Raw genomic sequence first — 17,676 nt, forward strand, 5'->3', positions numbered from 1 at the left:
TGAAGACAGTGGACCTAGCAAGAGAGTCCCTTTGTACACCTGTAGATATTTCAGATATTTGTGACCCGAGTTGTTTAGGGCTTTAAACACTAGTGTGAGCACAGTGAATTAGGCCTGGAAACAAACTGGGATCCAGTGCAACTCTTTTAAAAAAGGTGATAGGAGTTCTAAATGGAATCTCAAGTAATCTGTCATATTGAAGTTTCTGGGTCATCTTCCAGGGCAGCCCCATGTAGAATATCGTGGTCAAATCATTTCTATATAGGTTAGCATTGTGAAGGGTTTGTTACCATTTTGGTGCTAAGCAGGTTTTTTCCACTAGGCTAACTTTTCACTCTTTTAAGCTGTTGTGAGTTTTTATTCATGGGAGTTTTATCCTCTTCTAGCATTGTTTTAGAGTTGTCTATATTTTTACAGTTTTAAAGCTATCCTTGTCATGCTGATGGGCCACTGAAGGACAGGAATACATTTCAGGGGGCGGGGAGGATATTGGCTACAGATGCTTTGAGCTTCCAAGCTAAGAAAAAAAATTAGATTTTTCTTCTTATCAGCAGATTATGTCTTTAGTGTTGTATCAGCTGCTTGCTGTTATGAAACATCTAATACTGTTTTCATAAGAGTGAATGGTGTTTTCTTTGTGTAGCATTGATCCTCAACCACATTTGACAGAAATTTCATTAGTTCATATATACCCTTTGTGTGTACATGGGAAGTGGAAGAGTAACATCGCCATATGATGATAAACTAAAATCTCGATTGAGCAAAAATCTTTTAGCCTCTTGCATTCTAAGTTTCAGTCTTAGCAAAATACTTAAATATGTTAATTTAAATTTAAATCAATGTAAATATTATTTGAAATCACTTGGTCAACTCACCTAACACAGTGTTACGGTCTTTGTTTTTCTTTTTGTAAGTTTGATTCTACCTTTTCTGCTTAAGTTTAACTGGGTCAAGCCCATTTTGTTTCTGGGAAAGGATTTCTAAAACGCAAAAGATCCACATAGTAAATACATTGGGCGCTACACCTTAATTAGAGCAAAGCACACCCAGTATACTGTCAGTAGCTTTAATATAAAGAACAGAGCTAATGTTGAAACTCTTCCCTGACCCTCAACATCTCAGTTTCAGTTGTAGCATCATCTGTGGGTTGAACCTATTTTTATTGTATACAATGTTGCTGTACTAGAAACATGGGAAGATTTATGGGCATGCAAGGTGGTGACCCGAGTGCTTTGTATAGCATAGAAATAATGTAAACCAAAGTAAATATTTTTCTTCGTTAAGGTCATTGACATGCCTGAACACAATCCTGGAGACATGGGAGGAACAATGAGACTAGGGGAAAGGAAAACTATCTTTAATACAAAGGACTCTATCTTAAGTAAGTCTTAAGTTCTTTGGCAGATGTATTTGCTTCTGTGATATATATATATTTTTAAAAAACCCATATCTGTATGTAAAAATAATACATATTCATATAATGTTTGCGGGCCTTAAGTGTAATAATGGTTTGATTCAGTACCTTTCCTTAATATTTAGTTATGATCATGGAAAAATAAGGGGCCTAATGTGTATCGTCCAAAAAAGTAACAAGTAGCCATATTCCCTTTTCTTCAGAAGTCCTGCTTTTTAATATATGGCACAGTCTTTATGGTTTAATAAGACCAACTAAAATTTGTTGACCTGTTCAGATTTCCGAAAAGTGTGCTTCCCTTGTAAAGCATAAATCAAAAGCCCCCTTCTTTTTTGAAGTATCTTTAATAATGATATTTATTAAAGTTTAACAAAGTATCAAGCTGAGTAGCAGCTACACATGTCTCTTCATTATGTAGGGGAGAACAGGGGGAAAAGACCATTAGAAAACCATAAGAAAGCACAGAACACCTCGTCTTCCGCCTTTCCTTTCCCGGCTGTAGTAGGGACCCTCAAATTTCAGAAAACAATTCAAATACCTTCAGAAAACCAGTTCCAGTTCTTTCGGTGGTTGATTGATTGCAGCCCATTTGCATATGAAGCTTCGGGAGTGCCTCTTGATTAACACCAATAATCCAGATTAGGGAGGAACCTTCCACAAAGTAACAGAGGCTAGTCCATGATGGGGGCACACTCCCAGATCACTTCCGTTCTGCCTTCCAAGTTGGCAGACACAGGGTTGCACAACACTGTGGGATGCAGTGGACTTCCTAGACCCCAGTAGAAAGCACCAGGAGGATTTATGCCTCATGGCCTCCCTTTCCCCTGCCTGAACTTCTTTGAAGCCCCTGGAAGGGCTACGGAGAACAACCGCCATTGAATTGTGGGCATGGCTGGAAACCTGTACTTCACATTCTAAGTTGTACACTAGCCAAGCACAGCCTGCCTACAATCTATCCTTTATTATTGTTGCATATTTGTTCTAACCGTTCCACCCCAGGTTGAAAAAGAGTACTTTCACATGAAAACTGGATTTAAAAAAAATCTGCCAGAATTGTGGTTCAATAAATATCAAACATAGGCTGTGTTGCATTCTTCAACATTCAAATTACAGAAAATGAGGGGTGCTAAAAAGTTTTAACATGGTTTAGGCATTCAGAGAGTATTTTGGTTACATTTATATATTTAGGTAAGTTTAATGTGTGTAAAATTGCATACAAATCATTTAAAATGATTGCCAAGCACTTGAAGTTTATTATTATTATTATTATTATTATTATTATTATTATTATTATGCATTACCTGACACTTTCAGGTGGTAAAATTAAAATTCTTTGCTTTTATGGAAGCAGTTCATGTACTCCATCAGCCATAGATTTACCAAGCTAAGCGTTATCCAATCACAAAATTAATAGCAGATTTGAATTTCTCACACCCAAAAACATATTTTAGGACCCCTCATTGAAGAAATTAGCAAAAATTAAGTTTCGCCTGCTAAAATAACACACTGTAACACACATGCCATTGAAGATAAGAACTTGTCAAATAACAAACCTATTAAGCTATTCATTTTCATGTACTCTGTATAATTTCGCCTTTAGGCAGTATTGTTTTTGACAAGTAGTGCAATAAGCATATTCATAATACTTTGGAATTATAATTAAAACACTGATATTAATTAGGAAGACTTTGATAAGGAGCCATTTAACTCATAATGTGAGGAGTGTAATCTCTCAGCCCTCCTGGAAGAGGCACTTATAGTTGCTGTGAGAGATGGAAGCTCCAGATTCCTTTCCTGTTTGTAAATAACTGGATTGGGGGGGAAACTAACTGGGAAAAAGAGACAGAAATTGCATGACTGTGTGATCATTTGTTTAGTAACAGATTGGTGGTTGTGGAGTCAGTGAAATACCCCCCTGCTTTTGTTGACCTGATGCATATACTTGTTTTAGATATATCAGTTTTCTAGCTCCTTTATTCATGATCTTATTATTGTAAGGAAGCTTTGCTTCAAGGCAAAGGAATAGTTTTGGATCACTGCAGTAAGAGTGCCTCATTCACCTTCTTCGAGACTGGCTGGCCATCTCCATGGGAGGGTTTGTGACTTCCTTATGACTTTCCTTTCTCGTGGCCCCTCACGTCATCCTATCTCCCTCTGTCCCAGCGACCCTGGATCTGTGAACTTCTGGAAAGTGAGGTTGACCCCTGGTCTCTCATGCCATTTCACTTTTTTAAATAGTAGTAGTTGTAGTGTGTAATACTTTAAGGTGGATGGGCAAGCTTAGTGTCAGAGCATCTGCCTTATTCGCTGAAGGTCCCAGGTTCTGGGGAGCCACAGCTAGTCACCGTTGACGGCGCTGAGCTAGATGGACCAATGATCTGACTCTGTATAAGGCATAGAATCATAGAATCATAGAATCATAGAATCATAGAGTTGGAAGAGACCACAAGGGCCATCGAGTCCAACCCCCTGCCAAGCAGGAAACACCATCAGAGCACTCCTGACATATGGTTGTCAAGCCTCTGCTTAAAGACCTCCAAAGTAGGAGACTCCACCACACTCCTTGGCAGCAAATTCCACTGTCGAACAGCTCTTACTGTCAGGAAGTTCTTCCGAATGTTTAGGTGGAATCTTCTTTCTTGTAGTTTGGATCCATTGCTCCGTGTCCGCTTCTCCGGAGCAGCAGAAAACAACCTTTCTCCCTCCTCTATGTGACATCCTTTTATATATTTGAACATGGCTATCATATCACCCCTTAACCTCCTCTTCTCCAGGCTAAACATGCCCAGCTCCCTTAGCCGTTCCTCATAAGGCATCGTTTCCAGGCCTTTGACCATTTTGGTTGCCCTCCTCTGGACACGTTCCAGTTTGTCAGTGTCCTTCTTGAATTGTGGTGCCCAGAACTGGACACAGTACTCCAGGTGTGGTCTGACCAGAGCAGAATACAGTGGCACTATTACTTCCCTTGATCTAGATGCTATACTCCTATTGATGCAGCCCAGAATTGCATTGGCTTTTTTAGCTGCCGCGTCACACTGTTGGCTCATGTCAAGTTTGTGGTCAACCAAGACTCCTAGATCCTTTTCACATGTACTGCTCTCAAGCCAGGTGTCCCCCATCTTGTATTTGTGCCTCTCATTTTTTTTGCCCAAGTGCAATACTTTACATTTCTCCCTGTTAAAATTCATCTTGTTTGTTTTGGCCCAGTTCTCTAATCTGTCAAGGTCGTTTTGAAGTGTGATCCTGTCCTCTGGGGTGTTAGCCACCCCTCCCAGTTTGGTGTCATCTGCAAATTTGATCAGGATGCCCTTGAGTCCATCATCCAAGTCGTTGATAAAGATGTTGAATAAGACCGGGCCCAAGACAGAACCCTGTGGCACCCCACTAGTCACTCTTCTCCAGGATGAAGAGGAACCATTGATGAGCACCCTTTGGGTTCGGGCAGTCAGCCAGTTACAAATCCACTGAGTGGTAGCATAGTCAAGACCGCATTTTACCAGCTTCTTTACAAGAATATCATGGGGCACCTTGTCAAATGCCTTGCTGAAATCAAGGTAGGCTACATCCACTGCGTTCCCTTCATCTACCAGGCTTGTAATTCTTTCTGCTGGCCATTCTTTCTGCTGAATTTCACAAGCATCCAAGATAGCTGCAAATAAACTATATTCCAGTTTAGGCTTTGCCACAAAAAGGGAAGTACAGAAAATATTATGAGCTGCAGGAGAAGGGACATGACATAGAATTTGGCATGAGGTCTCTTGAAGCCGCACTTCTACTCCCCGTCTGACATGTCTTTTAGATACATGTTTCACTATCTTCAAAAAAGATGTGTTTTTGAAGTATTTCTCTTTTATTCCAGTCTTTCCCCAATTTCTTAAACTCTACATATAACCCCAATCTGCTTTTTGTCCTTGTTTGTTGTGTATGTTATAAGATGCAGGAAGTGTCTAATTGCCTCTGGCAAGGTCCACATGTAGTCCGGGGAGATAGGAAGCCCTAAAGTTTGTTTTAAAATTCTAATGATCTTCCTTGCTTATCTTTTAGATATGTTCAACATTGTCCTGCCACTTTACATGGCTAGACTGCATCTATTTGAATATCTGTGTTCTTTTATACGTAATTGATTGGGAAAATATTAGATTATACACAAAAATGTTATTTTTACTTGTAACAGTAAAGCAGAAGTAACCCTTTAAATGTATTTGTAGGGAAACTTTATGGTGACGAAGTTTTTGTGGAAGAACGACACAGGCATCGCTATGAGGCAAGTAACTGCTAACGTAATTTTTGCTGTCTATCAGCCATGTTCAATTTGGAGTCAAGGCAACGCCACCTGTCCATTCCATCAGGTTTTCACAGTAAGGCCATGAGAACTATTACCTGTATTAAACTGTATAAAACAGCCTTTATAAGCCTGTATAAAACTACAGACAAATGTAGGCTTTAAAGGGGTGTGGCGGAAGTGTATTTTATCAGCATTTCCCTTCTCTGGAATGCAAAGTCTTCATAGAATCTGCATAATAAGTCTAAACAATAAAGTCTTATGAACTACTGCTTGAGATGTGGCACCACATACCCATTCAACAAGGAAAGTCCCAAACCTTACTGCAAATAAACTCAGTGCAAGGTGGTGTTTCCTTCTATGTGCTGTTCCTTAAATATGGAGGAGAAGAAGAAGAAGAGGAGTTTGGATTTGATATCCCGCCTTTCACTCCCCTTCAGGTTTCTCAAAGCGGCTAACAATCTCCTTTCCCTTCCTCCCCCACAACAAACACTCTGTGAGGTGAGTGGGGCTGAGAGACTTCACAGAAGTGTGACTGGCCCAAGGTCACCCAGCAGCTGCATGTGGAGGAGCGGAGACGTGAACCCAGTTCTCCAGATTACGAGACTACCGCTCTTAACCGCTACACCACACTGACTGGAGGGGATAAAATCCTTCACATAGGGGTACAATCCCAAAAGAAGCTAAAGAAACACTTGTCAGCCTCAGTGAGGCTTTATGAAGCAGAGTCCACTGAAAATAGAGTTGCGGAAAAGAGTCCAGGGTCATTCAGGCCCTGAGTTTATCACATCACTATTGATACTCGGAGCCACCTGAAATTAGGGGTTTGAAGGTTTGAGAACAGGCACCCAGATGGGCACTCTAAAAACTTAAGCAGAATGTCTACCAGCAAAACTAATGAAAATGCACAAAGGAAGCTCGGAGAAAGGGAATCATGGAGGACTGAGGGGAGACTCAGGTGGAAATCAGGAGATTCCGGACACTCAGTTCAGAGATTCATTTTATAAAGTGCCTCTTCAAAAGGACACATGAAAACTCAGGACTCTCCATAACCAATCAACAGCATTGCTTCGAAAAAATGAGGAACTGAGGAAGATTAAGCAACACTGCTTCAGGAGGTCCTATGGTATTATATGGAGAGTAGCTGCCACTGATCTGGTGCCCACCAGAGGTATTGAACTGTAACCACCATCATTCCAGACTGTTAGCCATGCTGTCTGAATCTGATGGAAGTTGTAGTCCAAAAGAACTGGAGGGCACCAGTTTAGAGAAGGATGGCAGAGAGGGTGGACACTGCCTTGTCTCTCTTAATAGCGTTAGGTGGGATCTTTTCCAGTCTAGCTAACGTTTGCAGACAAAAGTAAGCCTTTGAGTCAAGCTGCTTCTGAGAGGACACATAGAGCAATAGCAGAATACTGCTCTCTGGCAACAAAGGACTTAAATACAGTTTTTTCTGATTCTGTTTGTTTTGTTACTAGGCTACACAATAGTATACAGGCAAAAACAGCTTTCTTTCTTTCTATCCGTTGTACTTCTTGACATTGAGTGTTTTTTCTCTCTTCCAGAAAGGATAAATGAGTATTTCCTTTAAAACTGATTCCCATATTTTGTAATACCTGCAAATTGCAACATATGCTGATTGCTGTTTTGAAATCCATTGTCTCAGTTCAAGGTGCTGTGATTGAACCAGGATTTGGTAATCATTAGTGCCTTTCAGGATTCCTTCCATTCCTGTTCAGCTGGATATCCAAACTGAGCAAATGCTATTCAGGAAACCCTATATGAAGTTTCACCATTTCAAACCTGGTTTCAAATGGTGGTTTGGAGACAGCTTTCGGCCATAGCTTTCCTGATGTGGAAGTCAGGCCAAACCATGTTTAAGCAAAGGGGTATCTATACACAAGGGGAAGAAGCGGGAGTGCAAGTGTGTGTGGCACTCACAAATACCAAACCATGGTTTGGACATTATGTCTGAAACAGTCTTATCATGTTATTGTTAGTCCTGAAAGCTTTCTTTCATTAGAACCATCTAAAAAGGTATGTTTCAGCAAGAGAGAGAGATTATTGTAGCACAATAACCATCTATATGCATTGCCAATACTGATTCATATGTGGATGCACATCTTCACAGGTATTGCAGTTTTCATCTTAAAAGTATGTTTATCTTCTCTCTTTTGCTTTGCTCTTTCAAAGGTGAACCCTGAGTTGACTCACTTCTTTGAAGATAAAGGTTTGAGATTTGTTGGCCATGATACTGAAGGGAAAAGGATGGAGGTCATTGAGTTGAATGGTAAGGGCTTTGGTTTTTAGCTGCAGCATTCTCATATATAGGAAATGGAGGGTTCACTGTACAGAACCACACCTGACAGATACACACTGGAGAGGACTTTTATCTGCAGTTCTCATTCGGTCTTCTGTTAAAAAGAAGGAAAGCAGATTTCAGTTATTCCAGGAAACCACATTTGTGAAGAGGGAATTACACTGTTTTGGGCTATAACTACTCTATTTTCAAGTAGCAGCTGGTCAAATGGTAGGATACATGAACCTGTAGAAAGAAAGTATGCTTCTTAGTTAAAAAAACAACAACAAAAAACAGCCAGGCAGGCTAATTTCGGAGGATATGTTCCACAGTCTGTTTTGCTCTAAGGGAAAATGGGCTGGAAAGAGGTACAGAAGATGCCTTTCCTTGGTGGTTTTATATAGCCCAGACACATCAGCAGACACCCAAAAAATGGCTGATTGCTTTCTTATGGCACATTTTGTGGAGACACAATCATTGTTTTAGCAACTACTCAGCTTTAAAAGTTCCTGCAGATGTTTCAAGTCTAAATTGTTCTTAAGGAAAATGTTCTTAAGGATAGACCTCTCACAAAATGTCCTGCTTATTTATGTCTATATATTCGTTTTTTCAAACAAAACTCCAAAGTGACTAATCACCAGTATGCATATAGATTGACTTACAGCCATTTAGTCATGGCTATTTACACTTTAAAGGTGTTGCTGCCCAATAAGGTATGTTTACAACATATTTTTATTTACTGCTAACCACAAAGTTTGAAATCTCTGTTTTAAAGCAGACAGTGTAAAAGTCTTGAATTCCAGGCACTGACATTTGTCAATACTTCACATTTAGGAATATACATATCCTTTGTCACAAATGTATGATACTGATATTAAAAACTGAATTATTGCAGAGATACTAGCTGTCTGTAAAAACAAAAATGTAAATTTACCTGATTATGAAAGCCTGAAGCCTATAGTAATTAAATTTGGCTCCAGGATGTGACAGAAAGAATTCTTTCTATAGTCTCATGCTAATATGGCACAAAACGTAGGATATTTCAAAACCTGTAAGAAAGAACTGTCTAAGTGCATTTGTTTTATTTCTGCTATATTGCTTCTGATATACATACTGAAAACAGATCTTGATAAAATATGACAGTGTTATTAAACACTGCTGCTATGAAAGAAATAACATAAGCAATGCAATGTGTATATATATATATATATATATATATATATATCATATTTTTCCTTTGTCACATTCATATCAAATCATATCATCACATACAACTTTGCTCATACCGAGCATCGACTTCCCCCCTCCCACTCCCTGACTTTCTTAAGCAATCACAATCCTCTTCGCATTTCTATATCACCCTATTTACCTTCTTACCATACTTTAAAAAAATTACTTTAGCATTTGTAAATCAGTTTCAAAAATTATCATGACAAAATATTTTAAATCAAACCTGCAAATGTTCTCAAATGTTTACAGTGTTCTTTCATATGTGGTATAAATTTACTCCAGTCCTTTTGAAACAGTTCGTCACACTGGTTTCGGATTTTCCCTGCCAGTTTTGCCAGTTCTGCATGTTCAATCATTTTTATCTGCCATTCTTCCAAAGTTGGAAGTTCCTGCTGCTTCCATTTCTGGGCTAAAAGTGTCCCTGCAGCCGTGATAGCATACATAAACATATTTAAGTCTACTTTTGGAATTTCTTCTTCCACAATAGAAAAGCCTCCGGTTTTTTAATAAAAGTATATTTAAAGATCTTTTCAATTCATCGTATATCATATCCCAGTAGGCTTTAACTTTACTACACGTCCACCACATATGGAAGAAATTCCCTTCCTTCTCCTTGCATTTCCAACATGCCTTATCTTGAGTTCTATATATTTTAGCAAGTTTATCAGATACCATCTATACATCATCTTCATTAAATTTTCCTTAAAGCAAGCAATGCAATCCTTAATGGTTTTCCATAATCTGTTTTGGGTGGCAAGGCAAGACTTTTCATTCATAGCAGAAAACAAATCAGCTAAGCAAAGAAATACAGTTCCCTTGCCACTAATAGGCAAAGTATGCAAGTTTAGATATGCTTGTGGGGTGGGGTGGAGTGTTTATTCTACCGACTGAAGCATCTTTCCCCTATGGCAAGTGCTTTTCAACGGAGAGGCCTGTGTTGAAAGCAGAAAGTAGCTAATTGCACAAAAGGGGCTGAAGGTTCACTTCCACTATTGTTACCTCTCCAGCCTCACAGCACTGATAAGCTAAGTGGAAAGCATTTCAAAGGAGGAAGATAATTGGGTGGAAGGAAGAATTAAATGGAATATGGTGGTGGGAGGGTGTGGCTGGCTGAACAGAAACATAGACCACACTGCAACATTTTGTTGCAGATCCCACTTATACTTGCCTATATTGCAGTACAATTTATAACAAGATAATTTCTGTGCTGTTCTTTGAACCGCAAAGCTATCTAAAATGTACAGACATTAGCATTTATATTTTAAATGCTAATACAGTGGTACCTCGGGTTAAGTACTTAATTCGTTCCGGAGCTCCGTACTTAACCTGAAACTGTTCTTAACCTGAAGCACCACTTTAGCTAATGGGGCCTCCTGCTGCCGCCACGCCGCCGGAGCACGATTTCTGTTCTCATCCTGAAGCAAAGTTCTTAACCTGAAGCACTATTTCTGAGTTAGAGGAGTCTGTAACCTGAAGTGTATGTAACCTGAAGCGTATGTAACCTGAGGTACCACTGTAATATGTACCGGTATTTTCATGTTTGAAATCAGGATTAAAGTCATTGTAATATAAATAGTTTGTAATATTATTAGTGTTATATGTTTGCCTTTTAACTTTTTTTTTACTTTGTGATTTTTCTGTAGATCACCCGTATTTCATTGGTGTCCAGTTCCACCCAGAGTTTTCCTCAAGGCCTATGAAGCCATCGCCTGCCTACCTTGGCCTTTTGCTTGCTGCAACAGGGTCTCTCAGTGCCTACTTGCAACGTGGATGTAAATTGTCTCCTAGGTAACTTTGCTTTGTGTGTGTGTGTGTGTGTGTGTGTGTGTGATGGATGCTTCCTAAAAAGCCTTCATGATTGATATGCAATTCCAGAAAAGCAAAGTTACTTTTGAAGTGTTTATTATTAGTTATGATGTGTACTAGAAAAGTTCTGAATGTCATTTGATGAGTTGATATATTGCTTTTTCTATGAGAGCCAAATAAACGTAGAGGTTGAGAAACCCATCCCTTAATCCCAGGCAATTAATTAAATCATGACTGTCTGCAGGGAATAAAAGCTGATTATCATAAAAGATTTCTGGGTTTCTAACTTACCTTTTTTTTATTTATGGGAGTTTTGCAGGAAACAATTACTTGGATTCAAAGATCTCACTAAATAAGTAAAATATACTTCCCTGGAGATTGGGAGACGGGGTGTTACTGACCAAACACAGAGGAACGGGACCCTCTAGAGCAGACCTTTCCAACCTTTTCCTGTTGGCCACACACTTTTTAGACCTACATCATTTTGTGACACATTAATTCAGTTTTACTAGCAAACCAGAGGTTAAACTAACCCCTTTCCAGCCCCGGGAGGAGCGCATGTGTGTTCACACAACACACCTACAGACTGCAGCCGACACACTAATGTATTGCGACACACAGTTTGGATAGCTGTGCCCTGGAGTGAGGGTTTGGGGCTGCAGACAGTGGGAGGAGAAGATGGGCCACACCCCCACCCCATATGAGAGCAAGAACCTTTTTTCGTACAAAATACTTAGATTATTAGGATTATTTATAATTTACGCCCTTAACTGAAATAATAACAATTTGTAACAATTTATAATCATGTTCAGTCTAGAGCCATCTCTAAACAATACTGTGTTTTGTATTATTAATTTGTAACAGCGATAGTAAATTGTAACAGACTTCCAAAATGCCGTGCTTTTTATTTTCATACAGAAATTGGTTGCTTTCAGCTGATAATGTTATATCTGTACCAAGATATAAAAGAAGAGAAATGGATTTTGTATAATAAGAGATAAAATGTCTGTTCTTGAATTAATTCTTGAAATTACATATTAACCATGTTATTAACTTCTAAGTAAGTGTGTTTAGGATTGCAGCATAAAATAGCTCGACATGCTTTTTCACGTGCTAAAATTACATGCCCCCCCCCCCCGCTCCTCCCTTTCCAAAGCAGGAAGAGACAAACCAAAGTATTAGCTCAGTGTTATGTACAGAACAGTTCTTGTGGCTTCTTTCTCTCTGGGCACACTGCAAGAAGAAGCCAAGACCAAATGTTTTGTTCTTCTCATGGTTTGTTTTCTCCCAGGTTTGGAAAGGGTGTGCAACCGTAGTTTAACGTGGTATGATGTGTGAACCAGGTCATCGTATTTTAATATCTTTTAAATTTTTCGTGCAATATGCAAAACTGTTTCATAATACCATGTTCTATTCCATGCTTCCTTGGGTACGTTCAGAAGAAAGTAAGTACAGCAGCAGTAAGTACAAGATCTGTGTCTCTGACCATGTTGTTACTCGTGCTCTAAAATAAGTGACTAGCAAATCACCCCTCATTACAACAGAAGCTAGTACCAATCGCTCCTCTCTAATGGAGTCCCCATCAGCAGGCACTCTGCTTCCCAGGGTCAGGGGGAAGCTGAATCTCAGCTGAATCCCTGAGAACAGTGCTGCGTTCCCCAACCTTCCAAAAGAACTGCATGGCTGCTATTCTTGTCCTGAATATCATAAAAGCAAACTGCTGCTTTCAAGGACACCTTTCAGCTGAGACTTAAACCTTCTCCTATCCTTGACATGGGATGCAGGTGGCGCTGTGGATTAAACCACAGAGCCTAGGACTTGTTGATCAGAAGGTCGGCGGTTCAAATCCCCACGACGGGGTGAGCTCCTTTTGCTCGGTCCCAGCTCCTGCCAACCTAGCTGTTCAAAAGCACGTCAAAGTGCAAGTAGATAAATAGGTACTGCTGTGGCAGGAAGGTAAACGGCGTTTCCGTGCGCTGCTCTGGTTCGCCAGAAGCGGCTTAGTCATGCTGGCCACATGATCCGGAAGCTGTACGCCGGCTCCCTTGGCCAATAAAGTGAGATGAGCACCGCAACCCCAGAGTCGGCCACGACTGGACCTAATGGTCATGGGTCCCTTTACCCTTTACCTTATCCTTGACATTGCTGAGGATGGGTTGGGATGATAGAGATGTTACTGAGACTGGGTGGAATGATAGGAGTGTCCCGCCCCCCCCCCATGGTCTCCTCAATCACTTTTCTTCACTTAGAAAGCAGTCAGAGCGCAGAGAAGGTTTGTTGTTATTTTGTAATCAGGTGTGGAGGGAGCTGATAACCATGGGGTGCCTGGGTGCCCAACAGCACAGGGCTGGAGAACCCAGCCCAAATAAGAGCTTGTTGAACAATCCACTTCCTCACGGTTTCAGAAATCTTGATGATCCCTATGTATAAAAAGCAATAGAAGTTCTTGTTCAGAAATGGAGAGTCAATGGATTCATTCAGTCACCAGAACACAACCAGAAGACAGTTGAGTAATGGTTTCTGAATGCACCCCCAAAGCATCATCAGCAGTCATGGGCAATTGCAACTCTGCCGCCAGATGGAAATCAATACCGAATGCTGTACCTAGGCTTTTAATGCTTACCAGAACAGCTGCTTAAACCAAACAAGGGTTGCAAGTAGCACCCATGAAATACAATAGTTTATAAGAGGGACCATAATATTTTACTCTACCATTCTACTGATATAAGAAGATTGACTCAGTTTTGAAAGTTAGAAATATGGCTTGAATAATAACAGGTTTTCGTTAAACAAATGTTTACATCTAGTGACATTCAAGGACGTTTTACAAACTATATAGCAAATGTAACCTGAAAGAGACTTTAGCCTACTGCCCTTCAAAAAAAATATTAAATATGTAATCATTTTCCCAATTTGGAACTTTTGGCTAAAATAAGGGTGGAGTCAGATGACTACACTGTTTATGGGCGTTGCATGTTGATTGTGACTGATACACAATTGCTGAACCATGTCAAGTATTTATCACCCGGCGACTCATCACAAAATAGATTTCTCATCTGTTTAGCACAGCTAAGATGCTATCAGCAGGAAGAAAGCTCTCATATGTTGAGATTACTACTTTGTTAATCATCCTGAGGGAATGAGCAGCCAAAGTTAAACAGTTTTTAAGGTTTACTGATTTCCATAAGGAAGAGCATTTAATATGTGTTTAATTCTTCCACTGAAACTAATGGGATTTGAAAATGCTTTATATTGATTGCTATCATACTAATAGAGATTAAGAGTTGAAGGGGAAGAAATACTTATTCATTCTCAGGACAGCTATGGGCAGAATTCCTGCATTGCAGGGGGTTGGACTAGATGACCATCGGGGTCCCTTCCTAGTGTACAATACTATGATTCTATTATTCATTCATTCATTTCTGTTCAGTGACAGCTATGGCGACCTTAGTGACGACAGTTTTCCAGAAAAAGAATATCCCGAATCAGAAAGAGGCTGAACATTATTCCGAAGAGGAAGAGCATGGAAGAAGCAGGTAAACTAGATCCATAGTTGGAGATTCTCCCCCCCAACCCCCAACCCCCAAAATACCAGCTTTAGAGGTGACAACATTTTCTTCCCATTTGCTTCAAGGTCAAATGGTTCAGTTGTTTATTTATGGGCTTGCTTATAGAAATATTAATTGCACATGTAGAAAAGGTGGTTGCATAGTAGTAATTCTTTTCTTTTCTTTTCTTTTCTTTTCTTTCCAATATAAAAAAAAGAAGTGGAAGAAAAGGCATAATTGAAAAGATCATTCCAAGCAGGGAGGAACCTATTACATTTTAAAACCATCAGAGAAGACTAACATCACACAGCTGCTTTCCATATATCTTGTGAAGATCCCCTTGTGTTCCAGACAATGCTTCTGCTGACCCAGAGAAAAAAATCAATTCCATTTAAGCATTATAGCTCTTTTAAAATTGCATAAAAGACTGTCTCACTCTGTCTCATGTTTTCAGGTAAATGTTAGCTTTGTGCTAATTTTTGATGACTGGAAGGTATGGGAATATTTTGCATACATTTCTAAACCATTTGAAATTTCAGAATCCCTTAATAGCGTTGCTTATCAAATTAAAAAATGAAACTGTCCAATATACATAAATATGATCAGTACAGATTTGTTTTAGGTCTGTTTCCTTCATATTGTTATTGGATTGACAGTTGCCTCTGATGCATTATAGCCCTGTCTAATTTCTTAAGTGATGCTGATTTATTTCTATATAGAAATAAAATCTTGGTCTCCACCATTGTACACGATGATTGTCCTTCGACAGAAGTAATGTAGAAAGTATTTGCTGCACAGTACCAACCTAATAAATAATAAGAGCAGAAGCTTGTGATGCTACAGATACATAAAATATGACTACATTAATGAAAAATAATTGGGTTCATCATACATTTAACATAACAGATTGGGGAGTAATAGTTAGACACAAGCCCATATCTTAGTTTCTATATCTGTGGCATACACATGTTAGGGAGTTGGTTGTGAACATGGATTTAATCCTAATTCCTTGTTTTGGTCTCCCAGCAGAGACTAGTTTGTGCCATGTGATCTCATCTGTTTGGGGATGCTCTAATTTGTGGAATATTCAAACAGCTACTAGGGACACGGGGACAGAGATAAGTTTCTCTTTGGACCCCAGAGAGGTTCAGAGACTGGTAACTTCCAGATACATTTTTTTTAGGTAGAACCTTTTTCAGCATGTCTGCTGCAGTAGAGTAGCAGTGTCTCTAGCGCAGCAGCAAAGGATTGCTTTTTACACTGCTTCTTTTGAGAGCCCTTTTGAGGTGAGTGGAGATATGTCCAGACACGAGCTAGCTTGATGGCATGCCTATTATTATTCTTATTCTTAGAGGAAGAAAGGGAATAAGAAGCTGTGTGTTTTAATATCCTGTGTCACTACGGGAAAGTGCCCTGTTATTCAAGTGCTGTGTGTTTTTAAAGCGATTTTCCTTCCAAATAAAATTCTATACTTTAAGATGATATTTTACCAACTGCATTAGAAAACCATTAGTTTCCTAATGTTCAGGCCAGTGTAACATGTGAAGAGAAAACTGGGAAAAGTAACTTTGTTCCTGTATTTTTTTAATGCATAGCTAAATGCTTTGGAAAATTTTATGAGAGTTGATGCTGCTAGATGACTGAGTCTCAGTTATCATACATTGATCGTTGCCATCTAAAGCATGTTAGATTTTCTTAAAGATTTCCTGTAAGTTTAAATTGAATTTTGAAATGCATTAAAATGTTAAATGAAGATATGTCTGTTACGTTATATTGCATTCAGTCAATAGAGCATGAAACTCTTTAATTTCAGGGTTGTGGGTTTGAGCCCAAGTCCTTCATGGCAGGGATTGGGTTAGCTTACCCTCACGTCCCTTCCAGCTTTACAATTCTGTTATTCTATTGGCCTAGTGAATGTGGCTAAAAGTTTCATTGGATTTTAAAAAGAAAGTATAGCTCACATTTCTGTTCATGCCCTCTTTCCTTCTGCTGGTTAGATTATGGCAAATAGCATTTTCTGACGATTCAGCTGTGGGCTGCAAAATAAGCAGGGTTAGGGTGCACACTCTTGTCATGTTTTCATAATTCATACTTCATACATGAGGACTAAAAACTGACTATATAAGACAAAATGTAGGGGCCTAAACATACAGATGGCATCCAGGTTTATATTTTGTTTTCATTTAACCCAGATGAGGCAGTGGGCATTCTGAACCAGTGCTTGGGTTTGCTAAGGAGCTTATTGAAGCAAATAAACAGACCCATTCCAGCCAAAACAAGGTTGCTGTCATTGGATGGCGCTTCTGTCCATTTGGGGGGTTTGTTCAGTCTGCATTGGAAAGAGTTGTACTCCCCCTAAAGGAAAGGCTTGCTATTTGCAGGTGCTTTTAGATCCAGCACTATCACTTGAGGCTCAGGTGGCGGCAGTAGCAAGGAGTGCCTTTTAGCATCTTCACCTGATCCATCAGCTATGACCCTACCTGGACAGATAGTCTCGTGGCAGTTACCTGTACTCTGTTAATCTCCCAGTTGGATTACTACAATGTATTAGATGTAAGCCTGCTTTGAAAACAGATAACCCAAACAGGGTAGCCAGCTTAAATGATTATTTACCAGTCCTTTGGGATCAACTGTTTTCAAAGCAGGCTTACATCTAATCAGGGGCTCATAATCTGCTCTAGTTTCCTGTCCATTTCTGGGCCCAGTTCAATATGTTGGTTTTGACCTTTTGAAGACCTAAACAGCATGGGGCCAGGTTACCAGAAGGATTGCTTTTCCCATATATAATGACCCAGACCCTGAGATCTTTCTTGGAGGCTCTTCTCCAGGTCCCCCCCCCACCTAGTGAAGTATGGTGGGTGGCTACTAAGGAGACGACCTTTTCGGTGGTGGCACCTCTATTCCCAGAAACTCACCTATTTTAGGTGGTATGCTTTATGGCAATTTTAATTGGGTTTCTGCGTCATCATTAGGGTTTTTAATTGTAAATTGTATTTTTCTTTTAATGTCTGTGTAAACTACCCAAAGAATTTGCTTGGATGTGCTGTACAAAAACATAATAAATACATTAAATAAAAATAAATATTTTTGGACCTAC

The 17,676-nt window shown here is 39.5% G+C and overlaps 1 protein-coding gene across 5 annotated transcripts in view; it reads left to right on the top strand.

Annotated features, from left to right (window-relative positions):
• The window catches only part of CTPS2 (CTP synthase 2), a 65,165-nt gene extending 48,833 nt beyond the window's left edge, over positions 1-16,332 (top strand). For all 5 annotated transcript variants that reach the window (XM_082220882.1, XM_082220886.1, XM_082220883.1 and 2 more), the window contains 6 exons: positions 1,285-1,381; positions 5,623-5,678; positions 7,890-7,986; positions 10,869-11,013; positions 14,462-14,567; positions 14,797-16,332. In XM_082220882.1, coding sequence (XP_082077008.1) covers positions 1,285-1,381; positions 5,623-5,678; positions 7,890-7,986; positions 10,869-11,013; positions 14,462-14,531 — 465 coding nt within the window. In that variant the 3' untranslated portion in view covers positions 14,532-14,567; positions 14,797-16,332. The remainder of the gene's footprint in view (positions 1-1,284; positions 1,382-5,622; positions 5,679-7,889; positions 7,987-10,868; positions 11,014-14,461; positions 14,568-14,796) is intronic.
• The last annotated feature ends 1,344 nt before the right edge of the window (positions 16,333-17,676 follow it).

Source organism: Podarcis vaucheri (assembly GCF_965113315.1).
Source record: "Podarcis vaucheri genome assembly, chromosome: 4".
NCBI lineage: Eukaryota > Metazoa > Chordata > Lepidosauria > Squamata > Lacertidae > Podarcis > Podarcis vaucheri.